Source organism: Pecten maximus, chromosome 17 (assembly GCF_902652985.1).
Source record: "Pecten maximus chromosome 17, xPecMax1.1, whole genome shotgun sequence".
Lineage (NCBI taxonomy): Eukaryota > Metazoa > Mollusca > Bivalvia > Pectinida > Pectinidae > Pecten > Pecten maximus.
This window is the reverse complement of record NC_047031.1, coordinates 21,329,717-21,340,794: the sequence shown is the minus strand read 5'-3', so window position 1 is coordinate 21,340,794 and position 11,078 is coordinate 21,329,717. Positions and strand designations below refer to the sequence as shown.

Here is an 11,078-nt window from a genome sequence, read left to right as displayed (position 1 = left end):
GTTCAGGGACTAGAAAACAATATCAACTTTATCCATGTTATGATAAGTGATATTATCTTATTTATAGAGGCTATCTACTACTCAATATTACGTAATGTGTGATCAAGCGGTGCTAGAAATGCTCAACTTGACGTAATCCGCCAGATTTTGTAAGTGTCACTTTCGGGTAAACAGGAAGATGAATTTTTAACTGTTAAAAACTCGATTGAATGGAAAGATATGTTGTACATAAAAATCGTCCCGAATCCGCAAGATTTTTCCGGTATACAGGATGATACTCAACTGAGTTGAAAAACCTCGATTGAATGAAAAGATGTGTTGTACATGTATATAAATCGTCCTGAATTGAGGAACTATTGGATAGAAAATTTGTGCACAAAATAGATACGAAAATAAAAACATGCTTTAAGATATATCTTAATCCTTTAATAAATGGATGGTTTTCATCGAGTGTTGATTAAATCTTCCTGAATTCGAGAACTATTGGATTGAAAATTAATATTTGAAATAAATACGTAAAAGTTTAAAAAAAAAAAAAATAAAAAAATGTTAGGAGATATTTCTCCTTAATCCTTTTCTAAATGGATGTTATTCGTCGGGTGTTGATAGTTTTTTGTACTGAATTCAGATCTTGTCCAAACATATTTAAAGTCCTGGTTACGAGACGGTACACGTAATACGTGTATTGGCCGGTAACATTACTTAAGTAGTTGACTAATTGATATGATATGATGTAACCACTCGGAGGGGTCTTGGAGGTAACCAGAATACACAGGACAATCTATATCGTCAGGGTGGTTACCCTATACCTTTTCACTTCCAATCGGGGGAATTATTAGGGGTCTTGGAGGTAACCAGAATACAAAGGACAATCTATATCGTCAGGGTGGTGACCCCATACCTTTTCACTTCCAATCGGGGAATTATTAGGGGTCTTGGAGGTAACCAGAATACACAGGACAATCTATATCGTCAGGGTGGTGACCCCATACCTTTTCACTTCCAATCGGGGAATTATTAGGGGTCTTGGAGGTAACCAGAATACACAGGACAATCTATATCGTCAGGGTGGTGACCCCATACCTTTTCACTTCCAATCGGGGAATTAGTTGACTAATTGATATGACGGTATCACTCTGAGGGGTCTTGGAGTAACCCAGAGTACCCAGGAAAACTGTGAGGAACCCAGAGTACCCAGGAAAACTGTGAGGAACCCAGAGTACCCAGGAAAACTGTGCATTCTCTGCACGGTACTGTCTATGAGAATAAACAATTGTCATTGCAAAAGACAAGCGTACTACCGCTTTGCTATCTGACCACAAAACGAAAGTTGACTGATGAGTATTCCGTGTCAGATGTACATGTGCTCTAAAAGATTTAATGTTTAACTATCAGAAAATAAGAAATGTATATTATAATAATGTTAAAACTCGAGATGAAATAGATATTCAGCCAAAGGCTAATCTCTCCTTGGTCCTCTTGTTAGTAAAACATGCACGTGTTTGATAGAAGTTACTCAATAAACAAAGATAAGATAGAAGTTACTCAATAAACAATAGTTAAGATAGAAGTTACTCAATAAACAATGGTTAAGATAGAAGTTACTCGATAAACAATGGTTAAGATAGAAGTTACTCAATAAACAATGGTTAAGATAGAAGTTACTCAATAAACAATGGTTAAGATAGAAGTTACTCGATAAACAATGGTTAAGATAGAAGTTACTCAATAAACAATGGTTAAGATAGAAGTTACTCAATAAACAATGGTTAAGATAGAAGTTACTCGATAAACAATGGTTAAGATAGAAGTTACTCGATAAACAATGGTTAAGATAGAAGTTACTCAATAAACAATGGTTAAGATAGAAGTTACTCAATAAACAATGGTTAAGATAGAAGTTACTCAATAAACAATGGTTAAGATAGAAGTTACTCAATAAACAATGGTTAAGATAGAAGTTACTCAATAAACAAAGATAAGATAGAAGTTACTCAATAAACAATGGTTAAGATAGAAGTTACTCAATAAACAATGGTTAAGATAGAAGTTACTCGATAAACAATGGTTAAGATAGAAGTTACTCAATAAACATAGTTAAGATAGAAGTTACTCAATAAACAATAGATAAGATAGAAGTTACTCAATAAACAATAGTTACGATAGAAGTTACTCAATAAACAAAGATAAGATAGAAGTTACTCAATAAACAATAGTTACGATAGAAGTTACTCAATAAACAATGGTTAAGATAGAAGTTACTCAATAAACAATAGATAAGATAGAAGTTACTCGATAAACAATGGTTAAGATAGAAGTTACTCAATAAACAATAGATAAGATAGAAGTTACTCGATAAACAATGGTTAAGATAGAAGTTACTCAATAAACAATAGATAAGATAGAAGTTACTCAATAAACAAAGATAAGATAGAAGTTACTCAATAAACAATGGTTGAGATAGAAGTTACTCAATAAACAAAGATAAGATAGAAGTTACTCGATAAACAATGGTTAAGATAGAAGTTACTCGATAAACAATGGTTAAGATAGAAGTTACTCGATAAACAATGGTTAAGATAGAAGTTACTCAATAAACAATAGATAAGATAGAAGTTACTCGATAAACAATGGTTAAGATAGAAGTTACTCAATAAACAATAGATAAGATAGAAGTTACTCAATAAACAATGGTTAAGATAGAAGTTACTCAATAAACAATAGATAAGATAGAAGTTACTCGATAAACAATGGTTAAGATAGAAGTTACTCAATAAACAAAGATAAGATAAAAGTTACTCAATAAACAATGGTTAAGATAGAAGTTACTCAATAAACAATGGTTAAGTTATATCACTCTGATGCCGTAAAATTATCCCAGAATGCAAGTCTGCTACATGATACTAGTAATTTGTGAGTTATATATATCGTTATATCACAGCAACATGGCCGTCTCAAAGCGGTTCATGAATTATTATCCGTTGTTAATGGCCTTTACAGTTGAGTGGACTGGAAGACGACAGAGTAAAGTATGTTGTTCAAGACAACAGCTCCAGTTCCGGGACTCTTTAAGTTGTCCCGCACCCCACTAGACCACTATACCTCCGGTATAATAAATATTTTGAAATAAGTATTTTGTCCGTTAAATAGCGGGTGTCTAATAGAGGTACACGCTTGTTTAGCAAATAAGAAAAAAAAAATACTGACAACTTCATCATAATCACTAAAGACTACTGTTTGTATAAGGTAGCTAATACGGTATGATACCTACAAATATATCGGGTGTCTGTACAATAATCCAGAATATTTTACCCTCGGTACTGGTAATCGACCGATGTAATTGTTCTATTGCACTCGGCCTTATTCTTGATTGTTTTATTACATAATCACTAAAACACACTCAGAATCACTCAAATCTCGACTGTAGGCCTAGCAGTCGCCATGACTTCGTCTGTCAGTGTTCACATCTGAGTGACGAAGACGCTTGTAATGGTAGGACAAAATTCCCAAACGTCATAGGTGATCAATAGTTCGCGCATGACCGTGCAATAGTCATTTCAACCCTGCAATAGTTCAAAATATACCTTATGCGCATAGTGAAGGAAAATCAAACGCATCATGTAATAAGAGTTAAAAACGGAAAATTTACGCTCCTAATTTCAAAACAGGTTTACTAATAAGATAATAAGACCCTTTCCTTCCTTTGTGATTTTTTTTATTTTGACAACTTGATTACTTCCTGTTCAACAGAGAAACCACTTATATAATTTGACAATTAACATGTATGGCCATGAAAGTTTATACATTTTCACTGAACGGTAATAAGCTAATTGCATAACGTATAATACATTTGAACAAAGCCCGAGTAAACGGTATCCTGTTGTGTAGCTTATATTCTAATCGTATCCGGGTGTTAAAAAGTCGGTGTTGTCGGCTACGAAAGCAATTCCAATGTGTATTCCAAGGATATATCAATTGGTTTAACTTCGAATAGTAGGACGTTTCTTGGAATATTTCAATTATGGTCCGATAGGTATTGGGGTCTCTTGGTTTAAAACTAGGGGAGATAATCCAGTATTTTGAAGTCGGCCAAGCAATGCTTTACAATAAACTTGGGGACTTGTGGCTATCAGCTAATTGACAAAAACGGACAAATTATTGTTTGTGTTATGAAAATCTCCCATATTTCAGCTCTAAAAGGGAGCAATTATTACTGCATATTAAGACATATTTTATTTGCAAAAAAACCTATGGTTCGTGTATTTCCCTATATGTTATAGTAACCGACAATCAAACGGAACGGACCACTACTACTTCAAACATGTCTATATTTGGTTATGTTACCAAATGTTTAATTACTGTTTGTCAACATCTTATATCCATGGGGGAATGAAATAATAAAAAGGTAACTCTTTGAATATGAAAGAACATGAAAGTTGGGATACGTTTTATAGCTCCGTCATTGTATAACCAAATTACTACGGCTCCTATACTGCCTCCGCGAGAACCAAGTATTATAAAAATGGAGCATTAGATTTGAAAATCAACCTAGGATGCAGTAATTTCTTTTGGGTACATTTTTTTGGCGCAATTTAGGCCCTTTCCCCCAGAGTTTATATTTTACCTTATTTTATATTCGTCTTTTCCAATCAGTCTTTGTACATCTATTTGTATGAAGAAATGGCGACCAGAATGTATTCCCGTGATGTTTTACAAGTAAATGTAATAATTAAACTATGAATATGCAGTTTCTATTTATCGGCAGTGTGCGAAAGTAACGATAGACCGATAGACCGAGGCCATAGAAAAACCTGTCGGTCTATACATAAACGTTAGCACAGTAGACCTGATGTCTAAGCAATTTAATTGCTTATTAATGTCTAAAACGTATTTTAAATGTTATAAATAAATAACATCAATTGCATTTCTCTTAAGTGTTGTTCGTTTTCATGCTTTGTTTGGCAGAATTTGTCCGATCAAGTTCTGTAGACATGTATACGCTACCGTTTCAAACGTCCGGTTGATTGAGGGGAGATCACTCTCAGTCAAGCGCTCCGTTGATACTGATTGCGATACAATATGGCGAACTTCTTACGCTATTATGAGGGGGCTAAACCTAACCAAAAGAGAAAATGGGCAATACCTTCATCAGAAGATACGACGAAACAAAAACGCAAGGCATATGAAGACATAAGGGAACGGGCGTTCATGCCTCACTGGCAGGTAGGAAGGTCATGGCTAAAATTTGACTCTACTAAAATGTGGTGCGAGACCTGCAAGGTGTTTGGAAAAAACAAGTCCAACATACAGTCACAGATGTGGTTTGAAGGAACGTCAAACTTCAAAATAGACACCATCAAAGCCCATGAAAAAAGTACGCTACACATTGAATCCGCCAAGGCACAAACAAATATCATAGATAACCCTGCTAAGTCGGAAGGTGTGTCGGCCATACGACTGCTGAATGCTTCAAATTTACGAAATTTACGATACATGTTTCGTAATGCTCATGTAGTGGCAAAGCATGACTGGTCATTCAAAGATTATGTTGTTCTGTGCGAACTGGACAAGGCTAAAGAGTTGGACACAGGGGTCACTTATCAAAATGACAAGTCTTGTCGAGAGTTTATTCACCACATTGCCATGGTTGAATCTGAAAATACCAGCTCAATGCTTTCGGAAGCTCAGTACTTTTCAATCACTATAGACGGGGCTACAGATGTATCTGGGACAGAACAGGAGTCCATATATGTACATTATGCACACAAAGGTGAGAGACATCAAAGATTTATTAGATTTGTGTCACCTGAGTCGACAACATCAGAACACATACACGATGCTGTGTTAGACACCCTGAAAAAGAATAATATTGATGTAAAGAAGATAGTTGGTACTACAACAGATGGAGCATCAAATATGATGGGGGCAAAGAAAGGATTTACAACACTTATGAAGCAATCATCTCCAGATCTTGTTTCTATTCACTGTTTGGCTCACCGGCTAGAGCTTGCCGTCAAAGATTCAATAAAAGGAAACATAACAGTAAAAAAAAGTTATGATAGATTGATGACTCTTCTCATAGGACTTTACTACTTCTACAAGAAAAGTCCAAAGCAGAGGAAACTCCTTCAAAAAACTTTTGAAATTCTGAAAGTTCCTACTGTCTTTCCTACACGTGCAGGTGGTACTCGTTGGATACCTCACACACTGAAAGCAATTTCTGTACTCATGAAAAGTTATGAGGCCATAACAACTCAGCTTCAGGATGCATCACATTCCGTCCCAAAGGCTGAGGGATTGGTAAAGCTTGCCACAGATGTAAACCTCTTTGCGTTCATGATGGTGATGCAGGTATGTTTTTGTTTTTAACTACGCATTCGATTGAAATTTTATAAAACAATCAACATTTACTACAAAGTAATCAAATATTAAGTGATTTTATATTACAATTAAATAGTCATTTACTCATATTACACAGAAACAATATGGATCATAAAAGAGTGTACAGTTAGTCACTATCATTGACTCAGTATGTAATACAAATAATTTATCCTCATTTGATTTAAATGCTGCATCCAACATTTGAAGTTAATATAAGTTTATGATGTAATTAATTTCCAATATATACACTTTACATCAGAAACATGCACTTTATTTAAGACTAGTAAGTTATCATTCTAACAGTTTGTTATTATTGTTAATGTTTAACAGGATGTCTTAGAACCTGTCAACACCTTATCCATGCATCTTCAGAGTGAGAACCCTACCATAGCAGATGCTTTCTTCATGATGGAAACAGCAAAGGAACTGATACAAAGCTATGGGAATGAGTAAGTATAATGGAAATAAAGTACCTCACACATCACATGGTCGATTCCATGATGTAAATATTCACTTGCTTATTCAATTCAAATTGTAAAAAGGAATCGCAAAAAAACTATTTGCTTACTCTTATATCTGATTTTGTTAAAAAGGAATAGTGATGAGCTGAAGGAAGTCTGCTCTTCCAAATCCTATAAAGGAGTGACTTTGAAGGGAAATGTTCCTTCCCTGAGGTACCGAGAACTTATGGTGCAAAATGTGTTGAAGTCCTTAGAGGGGAGGTTTTCTGGCGATAGAGACTTTTTTAAGTCTGCACAAATAGTAAACTTTGTTGTTTGGCCACCAGCCCAGGACAGGACTCGTATCATTGGTGAATGATAAAGCGTTGCTGTTCAAGTTTATTACATGTTTTATCTTAAAATGTATTTATTTTCAGTTCTGAATATTGTTACAACTAACATTGATTGTTTGATTTTGATATTAAGTACGACACTATCTAGCTCCTGTCTCTAACACTTTATTTATATTTTCATTTCATTTCTCACTGCTCTACTCTTTAATTGAAATAATGTATGCATAAAGGATCAATAATGTTTAATTTTTAAATCAGTCATGCTTCAATAATTTGATTGGATCACATGATGACATTATGTGACTTGGTGTCTTTACATTTCAATGATATGAAATTAAAATGAATAGTGTATTATAAATCATAATTAAATATGAATGTTTCGTTTGCTTCATAATAATTATGCAGATTGAAATGAGCCTTTGAGGTGTCATAAGTATTTGGAAATGAAAAAAAGTAATAATTTAGAGAAATATGAATTCAAATAAATTCTTTTATTGGTAGCATTTCCCCCATATGATCTCCATTTAAAGACAATGTAAATATCCATGAAATAGTGTTAATAGATTAGAATATGAAACTAATGTTAACTTATCAATTAAGACATTGCACTGTTGCAAGTTTTTCAAATACATATATTTAAATTTTTTATTATTTATCAATTTGTTTTAGCCTTCGGAAACCATGAGGTGAAGTATCTCCAGAGTCACTTCGCAGGTCGCTTTGATGACGACGTGAACATGCTGCCACAATGGAGGAGACTCAAAACTCTTGTTTACCAGCGGTAATTACAATTCTATGCAGGGCCGTTTTGACAATAAATATGATATTAACTTTTAATGCAATTTTGTATGACCTTTACTTTATTGTTGAAAAACATGAAATCCAAATAATGAATGTGAAAATATCAATTAAAATCTGATCAACTTCAAGTGAATCAAATTCAAATAATACATGTATCAACTAATTGTAATTTACAAAATGATTGCATATTTATTTTATCAATTTCATTACAGATATGGTACAACAGTTGAGGCTCTGGATTGGGTAATTGTTAACAGAGCTTTGAAGAACCAGGAGGTGGATGATATCTTGTCATTGATTGACCTTATCCTCAGCCTCCCCCCAACCTCTGTCTTCAATGAGAGAGCGTTCTCTCACATGAAGCTGATCAAGGGAGGTATGTATGAATTGTAACTCTCACCCTGAGTATCTCTCATGTAGTCTGTAGTCCATAGTATAATTGTATTTTGCGTGATATGAATAAAGAGCTGAGCCTTATTCTGAGCAGTCCTATTCATATTAGTTATCTGTAATGTCATATGTTTATAATATTGCAATAAATTCAAAATAATAAAACAATTTCCAATTTCAGAGAGAAGGGCCAGGTTATCATCTGAAGCCATGTCTGACGTTATGATGGTCAAAACGCAGACTGCATCTGTTAAGGAGTTCAACCCGGATGCTGCTATAACTCGGTTCTTGGTAAGATTTTTGGCTTGTCTCAGACTAATCTAAACAAAATATTGACAATCAGACATAATTGTCAGAAGTTGTATTTCCCTGAAAAAAATAAATAACATTGTCATCATTTTCATTTTATTAATTAGACAAATGAAATATAAATTATAATTATTTTGTTTTGTTAGACCAAAACCCCTTGTGGTGGGCAGAGGAGGCCAGATTTTTGTAGAAAGTCCAAGACGAGCGAGGCAGAGGCAGAACAGAATATTGAGGATGATGGCATTGGCTGTGTTGAACTAGAGGCAGAGAAAGAAGCAGAGGAAGTGGACTCGGAGTCAGATGATGAATACGATGAGACAACTACTTTCTCCAAACTGAAACAACATGTAGTGTGTATGGAAATGGAAAGAGAGAGTGAAAACCAGTGAATGAACTTGAAGTTCCAGTAAATAAACACACATATCGCAATGAATTGAAAATCAGAGTTTGTCATTATTTTAGTGGAAAAAAATGCGGTCTATAGAAATTTGGTTGGGTCTATGCAATTTGAAATTTATATAGACCTATTGTCTATGAAGATTCATGAATTACTTTCACACACTGTATCGGAGCTAAGTTTAATATAAAACAAAATATATGTTGATAATATTTTCCCAATTAGCAAAAAAAAAAAAAAAAATCCGGATGGAAAATGTACAGGCACCTGTAAAATAACGGTGTAGATATCGCTGCAATGTTAAACATGTTTAAACGAAATGACAATAGATTAAAACCTACTGTCATGCAAAAAGCTGTATAGGGTTTAGATCATAATTGTAACAGATCAACATTACATTTAATTACAGCCGTGTAAACCAACATGTACAGGAAAACGGCAGAACACTATTTATAAATGTATACCATAATCTGTGAATCTTAAATACACGGGGCGGCCAGTGTGCCATTCAGGTCTACAATAGTATCCGGTGACGAGTCGGTGACTGTGATTTACCGATCCGGAATGTAAGTACTGCCGATCTGTATCTATCACCTCTTCGATCTACGACATACTGTTTCGGACGAATTGAGCTTTATACACAAAGAGATATAGTTAGCACGTCTTAGTGGTTTGTACAAGTTTGGAGTGAAAAACAATAGAACTAATAGATAATGTAAGGAATTCCCTAATTCCTTGGTTATATTTGTTCCTCATATTGAATACGGCTTATTTGTACTGTGGTTCCTTTCTACTTAACCTACTCATTGCCCAAACTCGAACATCGTTAGAATATATCTAATTTTGAAATAAGTTGCCTTTAACTGTTTTAGAATTCATTGGACTCGAGAAAGGGAAGCATATGGTATATACGAAACGTTGCGGTATAATTTATATAGATGAGACAAGTCTGACCCCTGGGGAAAGAAGGATGGAGCCCCCAAAAGGAGCACTTAGGTTAAATATTGCTTTAAAACGCTACTCCTCCTTAATGCCGTAATTGATTACAACCATATTTAGTAAGAAACATCATTGGCGAATGGCAATCCTAATTGATATAAATGAGGCTTGTCCGACCCATGGGGACAGAGGGGCATGGCCCGAAAATTGGAACTTGGCTGAAATTTTGCTTTAAGATGCTGCTCCTCCTTTAAGCCAAAAAGGATAAAAACCAAATTTGATCGCAAACATAACTGGCTGCATATAGACAATTTCTGGTAATGATGCTGGATTGTGTTGTGTCCCTGCTGTAAGTGTTTGTCAGATGACCTTTAAGGTCCATGGGCCTCTTCGTTGATCACGTGTACAACGGAGTGGGATAAGAATTTTGCCGCCTGTATGTTGCCTCCAGATGTCCGAGTGAGCTGACCCTGCAATGTCGCACCTCACATCGACGTCATACCGGAAATCGATCGACAGGAATGGTTGAATACGAATTTATAAAATGTAGACCAAGTATGACGAGCTTCGTGGACTTCGATCTATGTGTCGATTAAACAGAAGTATGCTTCTTGACCGATCGTTTATTACAGTTCATTCAAAAGTCACACGAGGTCATACGCAAGAACTGATAAAAAATATTAAATAAATTTGCACCCATATTAATACAATTGGTTAGATTAGGATCAGATTGATAGGGCTTTAGAATTATTTGGCATTAGTTCAAAAACGTTTAAAACCTTAATTCTGTTAGCAGTGGCTAGACTTGTCGGTAATGATACGGCTAAGATTAACTGTGTAGTGTTTCTGTGGTGTTAGCGCATTCATTCGATATTCAATGACGCCTATATTGTATGTTACTTGTGTAATGTAAATTAAACGATTTGTGTGACAATAATAAATTAACAAGTCGAGCCCCCGTATATTAATCGCTCATTTTGGCCAGGATTGAAGCGTGCATGAGGCCTTGATTAAATGCATGGAAACAAATTTGCAGCCAACAAGTATTTTCGAATGATACCCAAGTAG

At 34.8% G+C, this 11,078-nt stretch overlaps 1 protein-coding gene across 2 annotated transcripts; it reads left to right on the top strand.

Annotated features, from left to right (window-relative positions):
- Nucleotides 1-4,768: 4,768 nt before the first annotated feature.
- LOC117315953 lies at nucleotides 4,769-9,114 on the top strand. Of its 2 annotated transcripts, XM_033870395.1 has the most exons (5): nucleotides 6,428-6,830; nucleotides 7,844-7,955; nucleotides 8,188-8,351; nucleotides 8,547-8,656; nucleotides 8,821-9,114. In XM_033870395.1, exons 1-5 carry the CDS (start codon nucleotides 6,821-6,823, stop codon nucleotides 9,061-9,063), a joined length of 639 nt encoding a protein of 212 aa, XP_033726286.1. In that variant the 5' UTR covers nucleotides 6,428-6,820; the 3' UTR covers nucleotides 9,064-9,114. The 2 variants fall into 2 exon arrangements, 1 of the variants encoding a protein (XP_033726286.1); XR_004529790.1 differs by lacking the exons at nucleotides 8,547-8,656; nucleotides 8,821-9,114 and adding an exon at nucleotides 4,769-6,351 and having other exon boundaries at nucleotides 6,712-6,830; nucleotides 8,188-8,303.
- The last annotated feature ends 1,964 nt before the right edge of the window (nucleotides 9,115-11,078 follow it).

Coding starts and splice junctions, on each gene's coding strand:
- LOC117315953 (XM_033870395.1), top strand. Junction 8,352..8,546: donor CATGAAGCTGATCAAGGGAG/GTATGTATGAAT, acceptor TTCCAATTTCAG/AGAGAAGGGCCAGGTTATCA. Junction 8,657..8,820: donor CTGCTATAACTCGGTTCTTG/GTAAGATTTTTG, acceptor TTGTTTTGTTAG/ACCAAAACCCCTTGTGGTGG.